The 25643-nt window shown below is 49.2% G+C and overlaps 1 protein-coding gene across 1 annotated transcript in view; it reads left to right on the forward strand.

The window, feature by feature from the left end:
* The first annotated feature begins 8397 nt into the window (after positions 1–8397).
* The window catches only part of LOC144734625 (ryanodine receptor 2-like), a 260955-nt gene continuing 243709 nt past the window's right edge, over positions 8398–25643 (forward strand). Inside the window, exons 1-4 of the mRNA XM_078616894.1 lie at positions 8398–8466; positions 15059–15178; positions 17238–17342; positions 19869–19889. Of these exons, the coding sequence (XP_078473020.1) occupies positions 8398–8466; positions 15059–15178; positions 17238–17342; positions 19869–19889 (315 nt within the window). The remainder of the gene's footprint in view (positions 8467–15058; positions 15179–17237; positions 17343–19868; positions 19890–25643) is intronic.

Genomic DNA, 25643 nt, shown 5'->3' on the forward strand with positions numbered 1-25643 from the left:
GGTGTGCCAATTTGTGACGAGTTCAGCACAGAGAGAGAGAGACAGAGGGCAAACCCAGAACATTACTCAATTGGGATGACACGAGGCGTTTGTGGACCAGGTGTTGACGTCACCCTGCATCGACAGGGACAGCTGCCACTAAAGGAGCTCCCTTTTCAAACGCGGTGGCTAAGAGATGTTAACTACCTCGCCTGGTACGCAGGAGGTTCGTGGGTTCGAACCCGACCCTGTCGCCCGCTGTATATTTGCAGTCTGCGGTGTCTCTCTCTCTCTCTCACTCCGTGGTCGCGTGGATTTTTTTCTTCGGCTCTTCCGTTTTCGTTTTTTTTGTTCACCTCCGCGTTTAGAATCGACGCGCGTTCAGAGTTTGTGGCCGCGATAAATACCCACGTGACAATAAGGCACTCCGACGAGCTATCATTTGTAAAAGCCGGGTCGCTTCTGAAAAAAATTGCTTTACAACAGTTCAGTGGGGCATTGCCTGGTAAAATAAAAATAAAAGTTTCGTTCTAGTTGAAACGCGTCGAGATTGAGACGTGACGAAAAGTTATCTGATGTCCTCCTGTAGAACAGGAGGGTGACTCTAAAAAAACAACACCAAATCGTTATTCATACAGTGCTGCAACGTTTTAAAATAGCTGACCTTCACGCTGACGTGACGGTAATTTGTTTTGCTGTGATGCAGTGACGCCTAAATATCGTCACGTGTGTGCAGCATTGACCGACAACTGTGGACCGATCGTGCCCCACATTCGGTCATCATTCTGAGTGTGTCGGTACTGTAACCACTACAGTTAGAATGGTTCATAGGCATCGACTAATTGCACTGTGGTCGTGTCGAGGAGATGGTGCGATGGTCAGCACACGGGTGCATGCATTGCAAGCGTCGTCAAATCTATCTGCAGTCGGTGGGGGCAGTTTAAACAACATCATCCTCCTACCTCCGCCTCTGCCCAAGCAGCATAATCAATTAATCGTCTACAGTCAATCGGCCGTTTGTGTGCGGTGAAGTAAATTGTCTCGTCTACAGTCAATCTGGATGGTGTGGAAGAAGTGTTCGTGAAATATAGATAGGCGCCACGGTGGCTAGGATATGTTAACTGCTTTGCCTGGTATGCAGGAGGTCGTGGGTTCGATCGCGACCCTGACCCCTGCTGTATATTTGGAGTTTGCGTGTCTCTCACTCTTGTCATCATCACGGTGGCTAGGAGATGTTAACTACCTCGCCTGGTTTACAGGAGGTCGTGGGTTCGATCGCGACCCTGACCCCTGCTGTATATTTGGAGTTTGCGTGTCTCTCACTCTTGTCATCATCACGGTGGCTAGGAGATGTTAACTACCTCGCCTGGTCTACAGGAGGTCGTGGGTTCGATCGCGACCCTGACCCCTGCTGTATATTTGGAGTTTGCGTGTCTCTCACTCTTGTCATCATCACGGTGGCTAGGAGATGTTAACTACCTCGCCTGGTCTACAGGAGGTCGTGGGTTCGATCGCGACCCTGACCCCTGCTGTATATTTGGAGTTTCCCTGTCTCTCTCTGTCTCACTGTGGTGGTGTGGATTTTTCTCCCGGTCCCTCCGGTTTTCCCCTCCACATTTAGAATCAACATCACGCGTTTAGAATATTTACCTGCTATACATGTCCACGTGGCGATAAGCCACGTTGTTGAGCTATCATTTGTGGCCAGGTCGCTTCTGAAAAAAAGAGTAATATGGCTCAGTGGGTCTTACCTGGTAGAATAAAAAGTTTAGTTTCAATACACTCCAGTCGATTACTTTCCACCAGCAATGGCACGATCAAGCAATGGCTGGTCAACAATGTTTACCTTTTATCTTTTGAGAAAGAACATATCAACATAATAAGTCAGGGGCATCACACGTAAGTCAACATTCATCGGTCCATAAGATGGATTTGGCAAAGAGTTGAACTCTTGGAAATACATTTTTTTTTATTGAAATGTATCATGACTTAAAGCTTTCGTGACCGCAGGAATTCATATTATTGGGTCTTTCGGTAAAGTCACGTAGATAGGTTCAAAGAAAATTACAAAAACATTACTTTCTTTGAACTTATATACGTGACTTTACCGAAGACCTAAGAATATGAAATTTATCAATCGTATTTAAAGCATCGTAACTGGAAATGTTTAGCTGAACAGACTCATGCGTTATTGCAGGGCATTATGGGTACAAAGTGTCTACAGTTCAATTAGAACCCTACATTGTTTCTTCTCTACATAAACAAACGATGTTGCTCATGTCATCTGCCTGTTTGGCTTTCCAGACAAACATTATCCAGAAGCACTTTTTTTTTGCAAGCGAAGCCTGGGGTGGTTTCGACCTTCCTGTTCTCATCAGCCGAGTCAGCCTTGTAAGACAGAGAATAAAATAAGAAATAATATTTTGTTTATTGAGTGATAGAAAAAAAGGCTTTACAATTTTCGGCATGAAGATAGAAAGTGGTAAGATAATCAAACACCAAATAGACACACACCTATTACAAGGCAACGCACCTGCATTAACCACAAACACGTGCTGTAAAACATGCAAACAGAGACGCTTAGATACTGTACGCAACAGTCTGCCCTTGAAACTGATTTGGCCTGCACGAAAGACGGCCAGCCAGCCCTCTGTGATGGCTTTCGTCACCGTGGCGTGCGCGATGACACCACAACCACGTGACTTTTTTCTTTTGTGTTGTGTGCGGTGCTTTCAGCACTACAGCACGTGGATTTGTAACGATATGTAACGTTTGTTTTCTTTCGTTTGCTGGTGACTGTATTTCATATTGAAATAGCCTCCGGTGTTTTTGCTGCTGGCGGCAATAAAAGTTGTTTAAAAGTAAAAAAAAAAGTCTGTGATGGCTTTCTCTTACCGGTGCTGTAGACCAAATAGGCAACGCGAACACCAGAGCCATTGATATCTCTGGGCGAAAGAGTCCCCCATAAAACAGGTTACTTGGGTTAGATCTAACCCAAAACACCGGTGTTATGGATGATATTGGTAGCGATAGCCTACGTGTTAGACTGAAGCGGTCCTATCTACGTGGTGAGATGAGATGGTGCCCATTTGATGTTTGAACAAACTCGAACGCCTCTGTTTATGTTAGAAAGAGTAAACGGCCTTGTTTTTATTTATCATTCAATACCCGGGTACATTGGCAAGGAGGGGTCCCGTAGATGTAATCGTGTGTGTGTGTGTGTGTGCTCTGTGTGTGTGTGTACTCTGTGTGTGTGTGCTCTGTGTGTGTGTACTCTGTGTGTGTGTACTTTGTCGCATTGTGTGCTGTTTTCTCGTGAAGACAATCGCATCATTCAGAGGTTCGGTTTGGCACAGACCCTCAGGGCGCGGTCAGAAGGAGCCCGTGTGAGACCCCCGTCTGCTGGAAAACCAATTCGTGTGTGTGCTGGCCCACAATTGCTCTCTGTTAGTATACACGCGTGCACACCTGTGCTGCCTTCGTGTCAATCCACTGGCAGATGTGTGTATGTAGGTCGAGGGGCTGTCGCACCGCACGTAGCCGACAGTGCTAATCACGGAGGTGCTGTGGCAGGAGCCCGGGAGAAGGCGGAGGAAACCCACTGAGAATGGGGGGCGAGAGACGACACAAAACTCCATTCACTCACACACCCTCGCACTAACTCACAAAGACAAAGATCCCCCGTGTAGCCTTAACAGGCTGTAGGGGCAAGTGCTGTTAGCGAGCACATATGAAGGCCGGCACCGCACACCAGGGGGTGGGTGGCCAGCACAACGCCCGACCGCCTTTATCTCCACAGTGGCGATGTTTACACACCGCACCGGGTACTGATTTGAGGCTGAGTAGACGTAGGGGAGGCCCAGGACTGGTTCAGATAATCGTCACTGGTGTTGGCCGTGAGCGGGAATCGAACCCGGGTCGCCGGGTTCATAGCCCAGCGTAGCGCTAACCGCTACACCACCGCTCCCCACTAACTCACGCACCCACACACTCGCGCGCTTCAGAACAGGAGGGAGGATAATACAATCTTAACACAGAAAGGCACCCGAGTCGGGACTCGAACTGAGGTTTGGTCTCGCTGCGAGGCGCACGTGGTTACCGCTGCGCCAGCCCGTTGCGCAAAAAAAAAGTATTAATCCCGTGTCAAGCTGTGGGTTGACTTTGAGGGAAGTCGTGGGGGGGGGGGGGTGGTGGGGCCACGGACAAACAAAAATAAAAGTGAAAATTTCCACCGTGGACAATTTACGACTCAGGACTGCGCCGGAGATGACCGAATGCCGAGCCGCTCGATTGGACGCGCGGGACGACGCGCCGAGTGACCTTCGCGTGGCGGACACATGGGCACACTCAGCCGCTGGATTCCGATTGTAACAAAAGAGCAGCCGACGGTCGCGCCGCGGAATGTGGATGCCCTCCTGCGCGCGCTCTCGGAAGGGCTTAGAAGGGGCGAGAAACTGGGGATCAGAGAGGCGCTTCGTGTCGTTAAACACGGAACGAATGTACTTGGACGTGATGTGCCACTTGGAAGGATTGCGAGTTGATGAACAAGACCGGCGGCCGAGAGACGCGTTGAAAGAGAGAAGGGGTTGGGGGGTGGGGTGTGCTTGTGAAGGATGACCACAGAGGGCGAAATATCGAAATGATGCGCACCACAAAAGCACACCGGGTGGTGGTGGTGGTGCGGCGGTGGTGGTGGTGGTGGGTGGCGGTGGTGGTGGTGGTGGGTGGTGGTGGCGGTGGTGGTGGTGGTGGATGGTGGCGGTAGTGGCGGTGGCGGTGGTGGCGGTGGTGGTGGTAGCGGTGGTGGCGGTGATGGTGGCGGCGGTGGCGGTGGTGGTGGCGGTGGTGGTGGCGGTGGTGGTGGCGGTGGCGATGGTGGTGGTGGTGGAGGTAGCGGTGGTGGAGGTGGCGGTGGTAGTGGTGGACGTAGCGGTGGTGGAGGTGGTCTGTAATCCAGCACTGTAGAGGCAGCAGCAAGGATTGGTGGATCGGCACAGCCGTTGTGAAATCCCCTTCCTCTGCGCATCGAGGTTCCATACATCACCAAGTTACAAACATCACGAAGTAAAAAAAAAGTTCAACGTAACGAATAGTGACTCCGAGCACCGATAGGCCAATAAACTGTCAGTGGATTGGTGATTGTGACAGTTCTGTGAAGGGGAAACAAAAAGCGCTCCGGCCACGTGAAGTGTCGAACGCTCGGGAGGGACAGACCCAGGCGTCACGAGGGCCAGAGCGTCATTGATGAGCCATCGACTCGAGGCCTCGGAGGCGAGGGCAGTTAGCAAAGCGCCTCCTGGAGGGGGGGGGTGGGGTGCAAACGTCGGGTGGAAGTCGATTGGGTAAGCGGCGTGGGCCAAAATCAACATCTGGTCCGCATTCACCCTTCTGTCCCCAGTTGACACACACACATAACAACACACACAACAACACACACACACAACAACACACACACAACAACACACACACACACAACAACACACACACACACACAACGCCACACACAACAACAACACACACACACAACACACACACACACACAACAACAACACACACACACACAACACACACACAACGCCACACAACACACACAACAACACACACAACAACACACACACAACACACACACACACAACACACACAACAACACACACACACAACACACACACACACAACAACACACACACACACAACGCCACACACAACAACAACACACACACACACAACACACACACAACAACAACACACACACACACAACACACACACAACGCCACACAACACACACAACAACACACACAACAACACACACACAACACACACACAACACACACAACAACACACACACACAACACACACACACAACAACACACACACACAACAACACACACACACACACAACGCCACACACAACAACAACACACACACACACAACACACACACAACAACAACACACACATACACAACACACACACAACAAACCACAACAACACACACAACAAGACACACACACAACACACACACAACGCCACACACAACAACGACACACACACAACAACACACACAACAAGACACACACACAACAACACACACACACACACAACACACACACAACAACACACACAAACACAACACACACACACAACGCCACACACAACAACGACACACACACAACAACACACACAACAACACACACACACACAACAACACACACAACACACACACAACACACACACACAACGCCACCCGCGTGACATTCGTCACCAAAGGCGGCATTATCGCGTCTGTCGCCGGCCCGATTCAACTTGCGCATTGCGTCAACAGTACGAGAGACCAAAACAACGTGCCGAGTTCGCCCCGCAGGTGAACAACAACAACAACCAACAACAACAAAACACGCGAACTGCTGACAGTCGGAAGGAATGGCAAAAATCTTGATTTGAAGCTTTCGTGACTGCAGGAATCCATACTCGTTGGTTCTTTCGGTAAAGTCACGTGGGTAGAACCAACGAGTATAGGAATTGCAAACATTGGCGTTGCGTCCTGTTGGGAGCAAGTGTGAATTGCCCTCCTGCGTTCGCAGTGTTCGCTCGCGTTCGCGTGTCACCCGCGGTGTCTCGGCTGGTGATGTTGTAAATATTTAAGTCTCCACCCTCCCCCCCACCACCACCACCGTCACGAGAGGCAGAGGGGGCATGGGTGGTGGGGGGTAGTGAGGCGTGGGCTTAAATCGCACGATCAAATATAGCAGCGACAAAGGGACAGCAACAGCTGGATGTGTGGGTCACGTTGCTGCGTACAGAAAACTCCCCTCGCCTCTCTCTTCTCTCTCTCTCTTCTCTCTCTCGTATCTCTTTTTTTTACGATCAGTGGAAACAAGAAGATGCTCGGTGTAGTCGGCACTTTGCTTCGTTCATCATTTCGTAATTTTTTTTTAAATATTTGCTTTATGTACCCCTCCCTCTCGCTCTTTTTTTTAAGATCAGTGGAAACAAGAAGATGCTCGGTGTAGTCGGCACTTTGCTTCGTTCATAATTTCGTATTTTTTTTGCTTTATGTACCCCTCCCTCTCGCTCTTTTTTTAAGATCAGTGGAAACAAGAAGATGCTCGGTGTAGTCGGCACTTTGCTTCGTTCATCATTTCGTATTTTTTTTAAATAATAACTTTGCTTTATGTAAACCCCCACCTCTCGCTCACTCTCTCGCTCACTCTCTCGCTCACTTTCTCGCTCACTCTCTCGGTCTCTCTCGTTCTGCACGCAGCCCTTCTCGCAGTCCAACGGCCTCCGACAGGTAGCTCATAACTGCATGCAGAGCTCTCCGTCATCTGCCACCGAGCACACGGCCTCCTCCATCGCCCACTGCTCCTTGAAGGCCGGCACGGCGTGGGTCAGCCGCGCATGGCGTAACTCCAGCCACACCCTGGCTCCGACCAGAGCGCGGAAGATGCCCCCAGGCTGCTTGGCCGGACGTTTCCCCTCCAGGGCCACCTTCCTTGCCCTGTAAATGGCGAGCTTGGTGTTGCCGACGAGCACGTTGACCGGCCCCTGAAGATGTTGGGGTCCGTCGCCCTTTGGGTATCCAAAGATGAGGACCGTCGGGGAGAAGTGGAGGCTGAACCTTAGGATGATGTTTCTCAGGAATCTCTTCTCTCTCCCTCTCTCGTATCTCTTCTCTCTCTCCCTCGTATCTCTTTTTTTTGAGTTTGTGTGATTATTTTATTCAATCAACACAATCATTTTTTACACTTATTTTCAGAATTTAAATAATGTTCTGCTTTTGAAGAAACCTGTTGTACAAATGGAGTCCACAAACGACTGTATAATAATCATTACTATTCAAATGAATTAAATATGGCACTTGAAAAGTACCTTGGACTTTGAAGTCATACATTTAATAATCTAAGACTTGATTATGAAACAAATATTAGTGGGCTTGCGCAGGACACAGAGTTAACAGGGATTATGGGATACCGGTCCAGAACAATAACAATGCGGCAGCCAAGGAATGGAACGTGTCAGAAAGGACTTGGACCGGGGGGATAGGAGGAGTGAAATCAGTTTGATTGCAGGTGTATGGGTGGATTGTTGCATTTGCAGGATAGTGCTTCTATCTTGCAAATGCAGGAGAGAAGCACGATCAGTGGATCGGTCGATCGATCGGTCCATCGTTCACGCGCGCGTAGAAGACCCCCCCCCTTCTCTCTCTCCACGTGCCAGCCACCCGATACGCTACCGGTCGTGGTGGCTCGAAAGTTGCACCCAAGCGGGCGCTACGGGGGATTGAGGGGGGGGGCAATGTCGCGGCCCATCCCTCTGTGGTGGGGGAGGGGGGGCCGCAATCGCCTCCACCCAAACCCCTCATCATGCAGACGTCGACGTTCCGCCAGGCCCCCCCCCCGGTTAATAGCAGCCGCGAGCATGTCAACTTCGCCACGCCTGCGTCAATCGGCCGCGCCACCGATTCGCGCGGCGTCACTGCTCTGCACGGTGCCGAATGGAAGTTAGACGCTCGCGCGCGTTTTTGCGGCAGCCGCGAGGTTTTGCGTGGAACCGCAACCGACGCTGAGGATCCCCTGGGACGTGTTGGGGAGGAACATTTTAAAGTAAAATATTAAACAGTAACCCCCCACCCCACCTCGCGGTTCCTGCCCATACTTCACCACGGCCCAGGAACGGGTGAACGTTTGCCACGGCCGGGAGTCGAACTCGGCTCCGCGCAGCGCCAACCGTCGACTCGACCAGAACAAAACACGCAGGGTTTTTATTTTTTATTCTTCGCCGCTGTGCTACGCAGCGTTGGTTCGGCTCCCCACCCGGCGCGCGGAGCGAAACGTCGGACATCGCGACCCGAGAGCGCGCTCGGTGAGAGCCGGTGACCCAGGCCGATCGGAATCCAACGCCGCCGCACGTGCGAACGTTACGCGTCTCGAAGGTGCCAGCTCATTGCTCTGGAGCAGGCATTGCCCCACCCCCCCCTGCCCCTCCTGAACCATCGGGCAGCATCAGAGAGCCGCCGAGGTGATTGAAACACGACCGCGGCAATCGGGCCGACAGGTCAACGCGAGACAACCACCCGCACACCGCCTCCTGCTGCTGCTGCACACGCAGAACCCCCCCCTCGCCCCCGCTGACTGAGCTCTCGCTCTCTCGCGCCGAGCGAAGATTGCGTTTAGGGCGTTTACCGTGCAACAAAGACAAAGATCCCCCGTATAGCCTTAACAGACTGCAGGGGCAAGTACTGTTTGCGAGCACCTAGAAAGGCCGGCACGTCATACGAAGAGGTGGGTGGCCAACAATCACGCCCGGCCGCCTTCGTCTCCCTAGCGGCGATGTTTACACATCGCACCAGGTACTCATTTGAGGCCGAGTCGACCTAGGGGAGGTCCAGGACCGGTTTAGATATTCGTCACCGGTGTTTGCCGTGAGCGGGAATCGAACCCGGGTCGACAGGTTCGTAGTGCAGCGCGCTAACCACTACACCACCGCTCCCCACTGTGCAACCCACACTTGTACCGCCCCATTCCGCACTCGCGGTCGGATTTCCGGCCAAATCGCGAAACAAACCGGGCAGGTGTGAGCCGGTGGTCGAGCGAGCGGCTCGCCCCCCAATCCGAAAGGTTTCGACTCAGCACATCATCCCCCTTGGCGTCGCTCAAAGTGAGGTACCGCTTTGTGAAGTCGGCAGGCGTTGTCTTATGGTGACTCGGCCCCCACCCTCAAGTTCAAGTTCATTTATTAGGTATAGCCCTGTGAGCCATTCGGCTCTTGAATCGGGTGCAACCGCAACAAACAAAAAACAAAAACATGAACAAAAAAACATCTTAAAGTGATAATGTGACTGAATGCAAACAGAAAATCCAAGAAAAGACAGCAAAATATTGCAGAAAAACACCGTACACCAACGCTGTGTGCAAAAATCCCAGTGGGATGCAAGTCAAACAACAACAACAACAAGACAACTTAGATTAAGGCCATCAGTCTAACTCTGTACTACAACAAACAAACATGGCTAAACCAATACACTTTTCGAAATCACCAAAATAATGCTATGAAAGCAATGAAACAGTGATCATAGGAAATGTGACGGAATTTTCCCAATAAATGACATAAACAACATGTACTACCAAAACCCTGCAGCCATAGCTGGCTGCATGAGTCACTCCACAACAGCAGGAGGATCAACCTCCGTCATAGGAAAGTGGAATTTCCATCACTCGCTCAGGGCTGTAAAACAAGAGATGAACACCAATACCCCAATGCGCATTTGAGGAAGAAATCACTTGAACTTTTTGTTTGTATTTGACTCCCCGCAAGCAGTGCTACCGTATTCTCCGGATTATCAGATGCTCCGGAAAGTGACATACATCCAGACATTGCTGGGACCATTCAGAAAAAAAAGTCTTCTAGTCGGAAGATTTACTTTACTACTGTAGAGATACGTCTTCCAATGGGAGAGGAGCTGTCTTCTGGAAAATGTTTTCGGTGGTAATGCATCGTTATGCAGGCCCAAAGGCCCCAGACGCCAAGCGGCCAGCAACAAACGGCACGCTTGAAGTCGCAATGGATAAGGGTTAATGCGTGTCTGCAATTGAGCAAGGTTATTTATTACGAGAGATTGAGAAAGGAGACGGTAGGAGGGATTTTTCAAAGTCGAGCAGTGTGAGGAAAGTAAGCAGAAATAAGTGGTTTGATCAGAATTTCGGTGAGGGAGTGAGTGGGTGAGTGAGCGCGTGGGTGAGTGGGCGCGTGTTGTGAGTGATTGGTTTCGTAGCTGTGACCTGCAGTGTGACAGGGCTGAATTCAGTGTGGCGAGGAGAAACGAAGAGGTGAAGTTCACGGGAACGGTAAACCAGGGTCGTAGCAATAGAAGAGTGACAGGGAGGTGACTGACGGCCGGTGAGTGATTGCGTTACTGGAGCGGATCACCGGATCACCGGTCATCGCGACTGCTTTTGCGTCGGATCGTATGGAGTGCGCGTGGGGTAGGAACCTGGGCGCTCCGTCCCATCTGTGACAGCAACAGGATCCCTCCAACTTTGTCCGAACGTTGCGTTTCATATCGTGTCGAATAGCTGTTCTTGCCACGGTGGCTATGAGATGTTAACTACCTCGACTGGTCTACAGGAGGTCGTGGGTTCGATCACGACCCCTGACGCCTGCTGTATATTTGGAGCTTGCGTGTCTCTCTCTCTCATCATCATCATCACGGTGGCTATGAGATGTTAACTACCTCGCCTGGTATACAGGAGGTCGTGGGTTCGATCACGACTCTGATGCCTGCTGCTGTATATGTGAAGTTTGCGTCTCTCTATCTCATCATCATCATCACGGTGGCTAGGAGATGTTAACTACCTCGCCTGGTATATAGGAGGTCGTGGACTCGATCACGACCCCTGACGCCTGCCACTGTATATTTGGAGTTTGCGTGTCTCTCTCTCCCTGCGGTCGCGTGGATTTTTCTCCGAGCCCTCCCGGATTTTTCCTTCCGCATTTGGAAATCAACGTCACGCGTTTCGAGCATTTTGGCCGCTCAAAATGTTCCACGCGACGGATAAGTCACTCCGTCGAGCGGAGATCGTTCGCGGTGGTCCAGGTCGCTTCTGAAAAAAGAGGTGCGTAAGCTCGGTGGATTAAAATGATAAAAAATAAATAAAAATAAATCGCTCATAGTTTAAAATGACTGAGCCGCTCGCCGACGAGTTTGGCAATTGCCGACGTTTTTTTTTATTGCTCGGAGCGCGTTGGGGAGGTGGTGGTGGGGGGAGCTGCTGTTCGCAACGCCGAAACGTTGGCTCAGACGCCGGGAGAAACTCTAAACGCAACGCGCGACAACCGGCCCGGCAAAACATCGCCGGCCAAACCGAATACCTCCTGGATTAAAAAAAAAAGTCTCTAAATAGGCGCGATCCGTCGTCCTTCGCAGAATAAACAAGTAAATAAATAAATGCGCCGTAACCTTGCGCCCTCCCTCCCCCCCCCACTGCCTTTGTGGAGTTGAGCGACGAGCGTGTGCCCGCGGTGCTGTGAGCAGGCCATAGAACGTCAGAGCGTAGTACGGTACAACAAGGGTGTGGAGGGCAAGCGAGATCCCACCCCCCACTCCCCTCTTGTCTCTGGAGGAGGGCTCTTGACGGCCGCTGCACAGCCGTGGGTTGACTTGCAGCCTTTCTTTGTGTTTTGCGAAGCGGAAGAATCGTGAGGATCAAGCGACGCGCGCTTCGTAGGCTTGGGTCCTGGGGGCGCCGCCCCGCCAAGCAGCTGGAGGATGAGAAATTATTTTTGTAACAATAAAAAAAACTTTTCTATAAATTGCTGTTGTTGTATTAATAAAAACATGATTCTTTCACCGTGAATTGCCTAATTGAGATAACATTTTAAGTCGTTCATATTCGAAATCGCTGACTTGTGCCTCGGGGAGGTCTCGGGGCAGCTGTGAAGGCGTCCGAGTGAGAGATTTCCCTTCATTTGTTGCGATGAGCAGCTTCCAGCATTGTGGCCACGCCGTTTGAGATCCATTCAGGGCGGTGAAGAATGCGGCCGTGGCTGTAATTAGAGACGATGTCACAACGCGAAGGTACGCTGTGAAAATACAGCATCTCACGGCTTTTGCCAGTGTCAAAGGGGCTGTGTAGTGTGGACTTGAGGGTCATGGGGACAGCATTTGAGTGCTTTGTTTTGTTCCGTATTGTTTATAAACGCCTACCGTTGGTAGACAACACAATTGTATCACTTTCACGGGAAGGCCAATAGCACGACGAGGTTTTCCTTAATTAGACCACCGTCTGGTCAGAGGTCACTCACAACAACCCCACCTGGTGGACACGTCACGAGCCGCCATTGAACGCTGCGTAAAAAAAAGGCAAAGATGCAGCCCTGCAATTGCTTGCTGACGCCACTTCGCTTGGCCTACTCTTCCCAACCGGCCAGACTTCTTGGACGAGGTGGGAGTCACTAGCGCCCTCGCACCTCCGATTAGCACGGTTGGCTACGTACGGTGCGAAATAAGTTAAATGTACCGAACATTACATGCGTACTCCGCCGCAACCTGATGCAGGCAGTGATCAGAAGGAAACTGGCACTCTTTGGATACCACAAGTAGAATGGACAACGGCAGGAAAGTTTAAAGTGTTGCTGTTGTTCACACAAGAAGAATGGAAGGAATCGGAAAGAGGGGAAATGGCTTGACGATGACGACGAGGGCATCACAGGAGATTGGTACCAGAAAGACGCGGCCACTACTTGAGCCATATTGGCACAAGACAGAGAGAAAAGTGGAAGCAAATGACGAAATGTGCAGTGGACACCTATGGGGCGATCTACCCATGGATCGTGATGATGATGAGGGCACCACCGCCAGTGCCGGATGAAGCTAGTGCGGGGCCTGTAGGGGCCCAAAAAAAAAACACTTAAATATTAAAACACATACATTTTTAACTTGCATAGTAAATTAATTGTATTTTTTCATTTGCTGTACAGCCGGATAATACGACAAATCGCTAACCTTAAACGCCCAGTCGTTCGTAAAAGTTGAAGGCGGTACAGTACTGTAGTAATAGAGCAAGTGCAGAATTACTGAACCGGAATTGATGGCATGAAAGCATTTAGCGCGGGGCCCTTGAACGTGCGGGCCCGTAGCTACTTATGTAGCTACTTGTGCTACGAGGATAATTTAATCCGGAACTGCACACCGCATGCGACCTGCGGATCAATTTCAACTACGTTGTCGGGAAACCTGTTTTGTACCTGCTGGGTGGACAGAGACGTGTGGTTTGAGTTAAGAAACTAGCTCCCCCCCCCCCACCTTCCCCTCCCCATATAAAAGTCCACGCACCCCGCTCGTGGTCCCCACTCGTTCGGGGCAGCAGCGAGCCCCCCAATCTCCTCCCTCCTTGAAGTTATGGAGCACAGCGGTCTGTGAATGTTGGTTCTGTACCCTTCGACCGCCCCCCCAAAAAAATCCCTCCCCTACGTCGTGCGGTTCGGCCTTTTTGGAATGACAAAAACATTTTCGACAACAACAAAAAATAAAATTGCCCCATTGTTTCGACTGCCGCGCCAGGAGATCGTCATCGAATCGGCGACTTCGGCATTTGGAGGCCCGCCGCTCTGCTGAGCGCTACAGCCCGACAGCCTCTTTGTCCACGCGCTTGAACGTCACCATGCAATAAGGGGCCGTCCATAAATGACGTCACCCACCTAGGGGGGGGGGGGTGTCAGACATTTGTGACGATGTCTGACGAGGGGGGGGGGGTGAGAAATGTGACGTCACATCAAAATGCGCAACTTTAAATAAATATAGAATTGTTATAACAACACCAATTGTTATAACACTCCTACAACATCAGAGTGCAGCGCCACATTAAATACGCATTACAATGACAATAGTTTAAAGCGATTTGAAGCATGTTTTACTTTCAAAATGGAAATATAGTTTTGGGGGGAGGGGGCAGAGCTTTGTGACGTCATATTTGAGGGGGGGTCTGACTTTTTGTGACGCCGTGTGACGAAGGGGGGGGGTCAAAAATCGTCCAGAATCGCGTGACGTCATTTATGGACGGCCCCAAGGGCAATTTACTGGCACGCGTTAGCGGGTAGCGGTGGTGTCGCGGTCAGCGCTACGCTGCGCTAAACCAACCCGGCGACCCGGGTTCGATTCCCGCTCACGGCCAACACCGGTGGCGATCATCTGTACCGGTCCTGGGCCTCCCTTAGGTCGACTCAGCCTCAAATGAGTACCTGGTGCGGTGAGTAAACATCTTCACTGGGGAGACAAAGGCGATCAGGCGTGGTGTTGGCCAACCCACCCCCACGTGTGCCGTTCCGGCTTTTATAGGTGCTTGCTAACAGCACTTGCCCCTACAGTCTGTTAAGGCTACACGGGGGGATCTTTGTCTTTGTGTGACCTACCAAGCCGACGTTCCTATCGAACCTGCCCACCGTCAACCGCGTTACAGAGACCGTCGCTTCAAATGCATTTCCAGCGCAAAAACATCTTTTTGTTGATTTTTTGTAGATTTTTTGTTGATTTCTTGTTCCCTCGACGTTTCTCCCCACCCTGCCCCCTCCGTCCACCCCACAGGATGACGAGGTGGTGCTGCAATGCACGGCCTCGAAGCTCAAGGAGGCCGTCAAGGTGTGTCTGGCGGCGGAGGGCTTCGGAAACCGCCTCTGCTTCCTGGAGTCTACGACCAACTCCAGGGTGAGTCGACGTTGAGGCGATACAGCACCCACCATCACCACCACCACACACCCACCACCACCACCCACCTACCACCACCACCACCCACCCACCACCCACTCACCACCACCACCACCACCCACCCAGCCACCCACCACCACCCACCCACCACCACCACCACCCACCACCACCCACCCACCACCCACTCACCACCACCCACCCACCACCACTACCCACCTACCCACCACCACCCACCCACCACCACCACCACCCACCCACCACCCACTCACCACCACCACCCACCCAGCCACCCACCACCACCACCACCACCACCCACCCACCACACCCACCACCACCCACCCACCGGCCACCACCACCCACCCACCCACCATCACCCACCCACCACCACCTGCCCCGAGCCTCATCCCCCGGTGGCGAGATGTTATCTCCCTCGCCTGGTGTGCACGAGGTCGTGAGTTTCGATCGCGACCCTGACGACGACGCCTGTGTAATTGGGAGTTTGCGAGTTTCTCTCTCTCACCGTGGTCGCTTGCATTATTCTCCCCCTCCGGGGGTCATCCGGTTTTCCCCTCCACATTTATCAAACACGCGCTTAGATACATTTTTTGACTGCTATACATTTCCCACGTGATAAGCCACTTCGTTGACCTATCATTTGTGGCCATATTTGCTATGCGCCAGTGCCGGATTAAGTTAGTGCGGGGCCTGTAGCATGATGTTATAAAGGGGCCCTAAATAAAAAAACTCATAAATATTAAAACACAAATGTTTTACTTGCACAGTAAAGTAATTGTATTTTTTCATTTGCTATACAGCCGGATAATACGACAAAGCGCTAACCTTAAACACCCAGTCGTTCATAAAAATCGAAGGCAGTGTAGTACTATAGTAATAGAGCAAGTGCAGAATCACTGAACCGGAATTGATAGCTTGAAAGCACATATCGCACATTTTCAATTAAATTGAGGGCACTGATATAATCTCCGAAAACAAGACGTAGCTACAACATTTCGGGTGATCCGAATTGTTGATTTGGGATCGATACTAAAGCATGACGTCACCGGAAACGACGTCACCACAATCGATGCCACTTCTTTCCCTGCACCTTCCTGCCAAGAGGTGACAGCGCCACGTGGCTTTGGGTGAGGCCGCTTCTGTTGGCACGAAGACGCCTTGGTCATTGCGCTATGTACATGAATCATCATCATTCATCATCATAACCAGCCGGGGTCAATCCACTGCTGGATCAAAGCCTCCCCAAGCCGATGCCACCGACGTCATAATCGACCTGGCACCTGCACTTGAAATTATTTCGTGAAAACATCCGACAAAACCCCCTAAAATTATGTAAATATCATAAAACCCGGTCCCTTTATCTGCCTTTCATTTTTCTTTCTTTTATACTCTGAGATCAATGAGCATACGTAGGGGCTACTGCTGTTACGCTCGATCTTGGATGTGGTGTACCCTGAATCTTTGCTCTCCTCTACTTATTATTGTTGAAGGTGCAAATATAATTACAATATAAATTATTAAAACACTGTTAAATTATTTTTCATCTGAAAATCATCTCCAGTCTTAGTAACACAATCAATAAGCGGACGACGCCTCCTTCGCGTATCTGTGCCTCCACGTGAAAAAACAAGCAACTGTTGTGAAACACATCCCAATCCACCGCACGGCCTTTTGAGAGCGCACAATACCAGCAGCGTCGGTTCAACCACAAATCAAACTGAGTGAGCGGTTTTGACATTGGCTGTTGCATCCCACTGGGATTTTTGCACACAGCGTTGGTGTACGGTGTTTTTTTCTGCAATATTTTGCTGTCTTTTCTTGGATTTTCTGTTTGCACTCAGTCACATATTCACTTTAAGATGTTTTTTTGTTCATGTTTTTGTTTTTTGTTTGTTGCGGTTGCACCCGATTCAAGAGCCGAATGGCTCACAGGGCTATACCTAATAAATGAACTTGAACTGTCTCATCGTCGTCCTCGCGTGAAGCAAGCGTTCTCCCGCTCGCTCGCTCTCTCTCTCTCTCTCTCCCCACCGTGCTCCTGCAGAACGTGCCTCCAGATCTCTCCATCTGCATCTTCGTGCTGGAGCAGTCTCTGTCGGTGCGAGCCCTGCAGGAGATGCTGGCCAGCAACGAGGACAAGATGGAAGGGGTGAGTGGCCACCGCGTGCTGGGCAAAAGTCGTCAACCGGTTTGTGGGTCACTCCTCCTTTTGGGGTAGTTGGTGGTGAGGGTCGAGGCTAGCCGGCGTTCGTTCAAGGAGACGCTGCACGTGTGAACGTTGGCGGAGCGAGGTGTTTAGCGAACTCGTAGAGGTTTCCAAGTAGATTCAAGTTGCTCTGGATTTATATAGTATATATAATTAAAAGAAGACGCCGGAGTGCACCGGATGATCGTGAACGAGACGGGTGCAGGATACACGGCAGGTGGAGGTGAGACGCGGCGATGATGGGTGACGATGCTGCTACAGGTAACCCACGGGGGTTGCAGTTTTGCACATTTGGGGGCCTTAAGCAGAAAATATCATCAATTTGCAATATCTTCGTCAGATGACTCGAGGTATATCGATGAGCTGAGGTAAGGAAATGTAGACAGAGCTGTAGCGAGAAGAGAGATGCAGACAAGGTGGAAGAGAGATTCACGTGTTATGTCCATTCCCTTGTTGAATTCCAGCTGACATTTAATGTAGCCTTATTTATTTATTTTTTGACATTAAATCTGCAGCCCCCTTTAGCCATCACGGGGTCCGTCTTTATTTCGCTTGGGGTTCTCTCACTCCTGCCGCCAACACTGCCAGGGGGTTAAACTTCGCGCCCATCCGTGTCCTCCGAGGAATGCGAGACCCACGTTGCTGTAGACGGCGTTTTGCATTCTGTGGTGGATGCCACCCCCTGTGTGCGTGTGTCCAACAGTGGGGAGCGGTGGCGTAGCGGTTAGCGCTACGCTACGCTACGAACCTGGCCACCCGAGTTCGATTCCCGCTCACGGCAAACACCGGTGATGGTTATCTGAACCGGTCCTCGGGGCTCCCCTAGGTCGACTCGGCCTCAACTGAGTACCAGTGCCGGATTAAGCTGGTGCGGGGCCTGTAGCATATGTTGTAAATGGGCCCTAAAAAACACTTAAATATTAAAGCACATATATTTTTAACTTGCATAGTAAAGTAATTGTATTTTTTTCATTTGCTATACAGCCAGATAATACGATACCATATTGGGAAGTGGGTTAAAATTAAGTTACAAGATTTGAGGATACAACAACAACGACAACAACAACAGACAGAGTGAGTTAAATGAAAGCGTGTAATAAAAAGGAGGGCTACTGCCCGAACCCGTCGTCTTTCATAAGTAAATATATATTCCTTTTAGGGCCAGGGTACTATTGATGAATGCGTTGAGTTTATGTTTAGTTATTCGTCCATAAGGTGTGAACTTTTAATTTGAGTCCCACTTGCTAAGATGTAGAAGCCACGCTGCCATAGTTCCAGCTGTCGTTGACCCGAGCACGTGATTTCGTGTGATGGGTTCGTGCCGTCAACGTAACGACCCCTGGGACCTGTGGTGAGCCCCCCTGAGAATCGCATCAAACAAACCCAGTCCAGTCGATTCGTTACTTCGCAAGGAAGATGGACAACCGTCCAGAAAGAAAGAAAACCAAAACGCACCAACGTGGATCTTTGTGTTGCAAGGGTCACCTCGGCTACGCCCAAATCGAAGATCGCGAAGTAAATTAAATCCCACCTGGAGCGGAGGGAGGGAGGGAGGGTGAGTGGGTAGTGTGGAGGAGAGAGATAAGGGAAGTGAGATCGTGAATGTGGAATTTCCATCGCTGGCTTGGGGCCGTAAACATGACGTGGGAATAGTCAAATTGCTTTATTGAGTGGGAGACCACGTTTATTGTATTCATTATCATTATTATAACAACAAAAACTAGCTATAATCTGTGGTTATATTTTTCGGACCCAAATTATTGTGCGAACAAAAAAAACCCATTATATATTTTTTCACTAAACTTTGTTTTGAGAATTGAATCAACCACTGTCTTGTGTAGATATTTCAGCTTCGTAGTTCATGGGCCCAGATAAAATGTTGTCCTCATTGGTACCACCTGCGATGGCAAAACTTGATTTATACCATCATCTTTAAATCGGCAATAAAATGTAATTACACAATAACATTATTTTATAAGTGCAATACGCGATCACCTAATACACATTTATCAGTGGAAATGCAGAAACTGGAATCGTTTTAATAAGTTTCCACCCCTTCTGGTACTGAATTCTGCTCTGGCCCACAGACGATGTATCTCAGATATTTTAGTTTAGTGTCTGCATCAGAGAGAGAGAGAGCAAGAGAGACAGATCCATGAAGGCTGAGTGGCAAAGGCTGGGAATCGAAACGTCATTTGATGTTTACCTGCATACCAGCGTTGCAACTGCAATGCTTTTCACTGGAGTCTACGAACGTGAAAACAAATTATACATTTTACCGCAAGCAAACGCGTAACGACGGTCGGATCGTTAGACATAGGCAACAGATGAAGCTCATTAATGCACTAAGTTATCCTTATGCAACTTAAGAAAACGCAACTGAATCTCCATTTTTTTGTCGTGAAACTGATTTGTTTTGCTCTGTGTTTTCTTGTGTGTGTGTTTTTTTGTTTTATTTGTCGATGACAGAATGTTGACATGGAGAAATGGGTATGTTCCCTTTTTTAGGTTTTTTTTCCTAAGTTTCCCCGTCACTCTAAACATCTCTCCCTCCCGTGTGACGGTGTCTCCTTGGTTGTCTCACTCGTTTTTATGTCCTCTTCTGGCCTCCCTCTCCTACTCACTTTGTCCGTGAGCAATTTAAAGCTGACATGCCCGGCGACTCGACCATTGACCCACGCAAGCCCCCCCCCCCGTCCCCGTGGGATTATTCTGCGGATTAAAATAAACAACCCGAAATAGTAACAACTAACAGCTGTGAATTTCGGTGTAAGAACGAGGAAATTTATAGCAATGTTTGCCCGTGGCATCTTGTCACTTGCCGTATATATATATCAAAAAAAGGCATATCTATGCATTCGTTAAATGTTTGGGGTTTAAAAAAAACATGCGTACGCGTGGATTATGTCAACGGTTTCCAACATGTGTATACCGTGGCCACTGCAGCGGCGCACATTGTAATTTGACCTCGAGGTTTGAATTTAGACGGTTGGCTGAGATCGGGCATGGCGGCTTTAAGTTCTGTTTGTCAATTTAACTCATTGAGTCTGACCAGCACAGGTGAAGAATTCCTCCCCACCCCAACCCTCCAAAAAAAAAACCTCCCAACAACTACAACTATATTTACAACAACAACAACAACACAAACAAAAAACCCCAAAGTCAAACAGGGCAACTGACATTCAAACGACCCACAGACAATACAGGTGACAAAGTAAAACGGGGTCAAATGCGGCTCCCGCATTTTGCCTCGCGACCCATCGCTCTCTGCTGAAATCCGAGAGAATTTCCGCACGGCCACGCTGCGTTTTGGGGCTAGGGCGGGGGGTCGGGGCACGACAACATACGGCGATTTAAAAGTTGCTCTGTTTAACGGCGGTGTTGGACTGGCTAACTCTCACGCGTCTCAGCATTTCCCCTCCTCCCCCCCTCTGTGTTCGCTCTGTCGCCTGTCGTCCTCGTCGTCCACATTGTCCCCTTCCTTTTCTTTCAGCTTGGATTTGTTTTCTTTCTCCAAATGATTCCTTCCCAACCACCCTCCCCCCACCCACCAACTCACCCACCTACCAAGCCACCCCCCACCATCATGCAAACAGAAAAAAAACACCTTCCGATGAATTCATTCCGTCCAAATCACAAACCCGTTGCCCCCTGCCTTTTGATTCTCCTGGGGGGGTCGGGGGGGGGGGTGTCTGGGTCTGCGTTTGCTTTGCACTCGCCCCCCAGATTTCAGTTGACCGCCCCCCCCCCTTCCCAAATAAAAATAAATAAGGGAGTAAAGATCGGATTCATATGTCCAACGCCTTCTTCCAAAGGGGTGGGGGGGGGGGCAAAACTAATTTCAGCCCCCGTTTGCCAATTTTGTGTTTCCAGCGTAGGGTCGTTAATGTCCGCAGACGATAGAGCTCGCCAACGCAGGCACAATTCAACGTTTGAGAAGATAACCGTCGACTACAAAGGTTGATAATTAAACAATCTTAATTGCGAATATTAAAATATATAGGCAATAATGTATTGGTCACATGAAGAATAGTAATAATGCGTTTTAATGATGTATGCATCAACTTAATTATAATAATATAAATATACTGTAAGGTGAGATCATGTGCCTATGTTCAGAGACATTGCATTATGTGGTAATGCAATGAACACACAGACGAGTGCACATAGGTACACTGGGCCTTTAAACAGAGACCAGACGCACACACCGCGTGCACACACACACACAGTTCAGGACACCCACTGTAAGTCTGGCACACAACTTCTAACTACTATTCACTACCTCACCTGGTATACAGGAGGTCGTGGGTTCGATCCCGATCCTGACACCTGTATATTTGGAGTTTGCATGCTCCCCCCGTGGTCATGTGGATTTTTCTCCGGGTCCTCATTTTTTTTCTTCCCCCCTCTGCATTTAGAATGAACGTGCGTTCAAAGCATTTGTCTGATATACATTTCCACACGATGATAAGCCACTTCCTTGAGCTTTCATTTGTGGCCAGGTCGCTTCCGAGAAAGAGCTACACGGCTTAGTGGGCCTAACCTGGTCAAATAAAACATAGTTCTTAGTTTAGTTTATAATCTGGCCTTCATGCCGTCTGGAAAAAAATGTTAACAATGTTCATTTAATATATGCTTTACAAAAGCCACCCATGTCATTACATATACACACACATCGCATGTCATTTCATCTATGCACATGCTATATATGTAACGTCAAATTGGTTACTAAGTAACGTAAAGTTACGTGTTCCCGACGTTAATGTAAGACGTTAAGTTGGCGTCGTCACTGATGGACAGCAAGTAAGCTGTACACGGAATTTGTTGAAATTGGCCACGAAAGAAATAGAATTGAGAAGACATTTGATGATGAAAGTCATGATTATAATAATAGGAATGGGTTTGTTTTGGATATGTCGTATTACTGACCGAAACTGTTCACAAATGTGTCTTCTAACAAGTGTATTTCACCTTGGTATGCTTTGGTTACAGTGTTCATTAATGACCTTGGTATTGACGATGCAACTGATGATTGTTGTATTGCGTTGTTAATAACCTGTGTTGTAACTAATTTGACCGTTACTCCTAATCAAACCTCAAAAATGTATTTGACCTTTCCGTGTCAACGTTGACCCCTCCGTCCCCTCCCTCTCAGTGTCATTAAATGTCCCCTCGTGTACTCACTAACAACACTTCCTGGAATCCGCGCTAACATGTGTTTTTTGTTGTTTTTTTTTCTTCTTCTGTTTTAACGCAAAAAAAAATGTGTGTGTGTGTACGCTAAACATTGCAAACCGATGTAGAAAATGTTGCTGAAGGTAAGTTTGCACTTGTTTATTCAAATACAAAGCAATCAACCGACGGCTGTGAACCCGTTTGTTAACAGCAGGCAAGTGGTGTCTCACGGGCCAACGTGTTGTAGCATCAACATATATAGTTACATGATGTGTATATATACATACACATTTTAACAATTTACAGCCCCTTTGCCAATCCGTGGCTGGATTGAAGGCCCTGGTTCCTCCGTTTAAATATGACAGCTCTCCTTCACATTTAACGTTTCGAAACAGATTTTATGAGGATAACCATTTTTTGTACGTATTTATTTGAAGCAAATATACGGAACAGGACTCACCACTTGGCGGAGTTTCTTGGAGCACGCTTCGTATTCACGGCAGTAGAAACGTGACTGTCGACGCTTGCCCAAATGTGCACCGTGGACGCGTTGCGTTAAAACGCAGTCGGCTCTCGATTATCCGCGGGCATGTCATTATCGGTTCCAGGTCCGCTCGATTTTAACCGTGCGCTCGCGAAGAACCCAACAACAACAACAACAACAAACCCGGCAACGGCGATGCACCTCCTGCGCGTGCCGTTTGAATTGTTCGCTGCACCGTCCCGTCGCGGTGTGGGGGGGGGGGGGGTCGGTGACGGCTAACCACTTGGCCGCACAGCAGAGGTCGCAACCGGGTACCTGATACCCGTACCCTACCCGATACCCGGCTACCCGTACCCGGCCGGGTACGGGTAGCCGTTTGCGACCCTGGAGCGGCCGGGTACGGGTAGGCCGTGAGTCACTGGTGAGTCACCGTTTGTCACTCATTTCGGGTAGGGTACGGGTACGGGTAGAGAACGAGTACCCGTACCCGGCTGGGTATGGGAACCCATTTGCGACCCTGGTGCGGCCGGGTACGGGTAAGGAATCAAAACCCGTTTGCGACCTTTGCCGCACGGCGCTGTCTGCGAGCGAACCGACCGCAATTCCACGCCCTCGTCCTGCCGGACATCTGTGCGCAAGCCCCCAAACAAAGCAAAAAAGCTCGAAAGCGTCCGGTGTAAATAAATACTCTTTCAAATAAATATTCCGAGGTTAGCGATGAAATGGAACTTCAACGTTCGACTGTTTTAGTTGACTGGACTAAGAGAAACGACCAATTGAACTGCACAGACTCAATGCCCCATATTCGTAGTCACGGCTCAGTTCAGGCTTGGACCTGGCTCACGTGAGCCACGGCTCAAAGCCGTGCGCTTGACTTGAGCCGACTCTTTTCGATTTAAAGCTTTCGTGACTGCAGGAATTCATCTTCTTGGTTCTTTCGGTAAAGTCACGTAGAATGGAAATAATAAAATAATTATTTTATTATGTTTTATTTTTATGGTTCTTTCGGTAAAGTCACGTAGAATGGAAATAATAAAATAAATATTTTATAATGTTTTATTTCTTATTTTATTATTTCCATTCTACGTGACTTTACCGAAAGAACCAATAAGTTGAGCCGACTCGTAGCATGGTCCCAGCCGTGCTCAGGATTCCCACGAGGCTGAGGCTGAGCCAGGCCGTGGCAAGATGTTAATTACCTCGCCTGGTATACAGGAGGTCTTGGGTTCGATCCTGACCCTGACGCCTGGAGTTTGCGTGCTCTCGCTGTGGCCGCGTGGAATTTTCTCCAGGTCCCTCCGGTTTTCCCCTCCACATTTAGAATCGACACGCGTTCAGAGCATTTTGGCTGCAATCAAATCCCACGCGATAAGCCACCGATTTCGTTGAGCGTTGAGTGATAGCCAGGTCACTTCTTAAAAGGGCGACACAGTTGAGTGGTAAAATAATCAAATACAAATTAGGAAATAGGTCAGGGCACGGGCCTAGTAAGACTTGACCACGAATCCGCAGGTTGTCGTCAACAAGGCTTGGGCTGCGGCTAAAAATACAACATGCCGACTACATGGACACCTCAGGCCACCTCTCCTGTCCCCCCACTCCCCTCTGTGCTCCGGATATTCGAGAGTTGACTGTGCAGCTAAAATGTATATTTGCAAATTTACGCTGTACGTGAATACATGAGAGGCAGTCAAAAAGTTTTTTTCTTTTCTACCAGACCCTACATTTTGATATTCTCATCTTGTCCACGTAACCGCACAGCAAAGCCGTGAGTGGATTGTGACGGCAAAAAGACGGACCCGGCGTTCGCCCGCTTGTTGCCGAGGTCACATGGTTTGAACCCAGCGGCCCGCCCTGGTTAACACCGCGGCTGCATTAACCGTGAGCGCTACACGCCCGTCGGATTCGTGGTGGGCATTGAAGATCCATTTGAAGTTATTCGAAACGGAGGAGGTCGTTGTTGCCTGCTGGCGGCAATGCCTTGAGATGTGGTGCTTCGGAGGCGCCGGTAATAAACGATCGGTGGTGATGTTTTAATGAAATGGCGTTAAGAAGTCGCTTAAATTGTGAGCCGTTGCTTTTAAATTTGAACACAATTGGGAGTTTTGTAGAAGCCTTTTTGACTGCCATTCGTGTCTGTCTTGCGTGTACGTGTTATAGCTTGTAAAATATATAAATGCTATACTGTATAATTGTGCAAATGCTGTATGTATGCTTGGCTCATTAAATGCTAACAAAAAATATAATAATGACTTAATTAAATTTATATTAAAAGTTAAACAGCAACGACGATGATAACAATAATACAGATAGCAATAATGAGAGATTATCATACGCTGTCCAAGGTGGCTCGGCATTAAGCCGGTACGGCTGAGAACCTGGGTTCGATTCCAGGGTTCATCTGCCCAAGCATGTGACTAAACCAAATTTGATAGTTTGACTGTATGGACTCGGCCTGGTCACCAATGACTGCGTATAAAAATATATATTTAATGTGTTCCCTCGACTTGGTTAAATTTAATCTCAAATAACTAAAAATATAAAATAGTGAGGTTGGAATTTTTGTTAAAAAAATCATTCAGCTC

The sequence above is a fragment of the Lampetra planeri genome, chromosome 52, assembly GCF_965212315.1.
Source record: "Lampetra planeri chromosome 52, kcLamPlan1.2.h2, whole genome shotgun sequence".
NCBI lineage: Eukaryota > Metazoa > Chordata > Hyperoartia > Petromyzontiformes > Petromyzontidae > Lampetra > Lampetra planeri.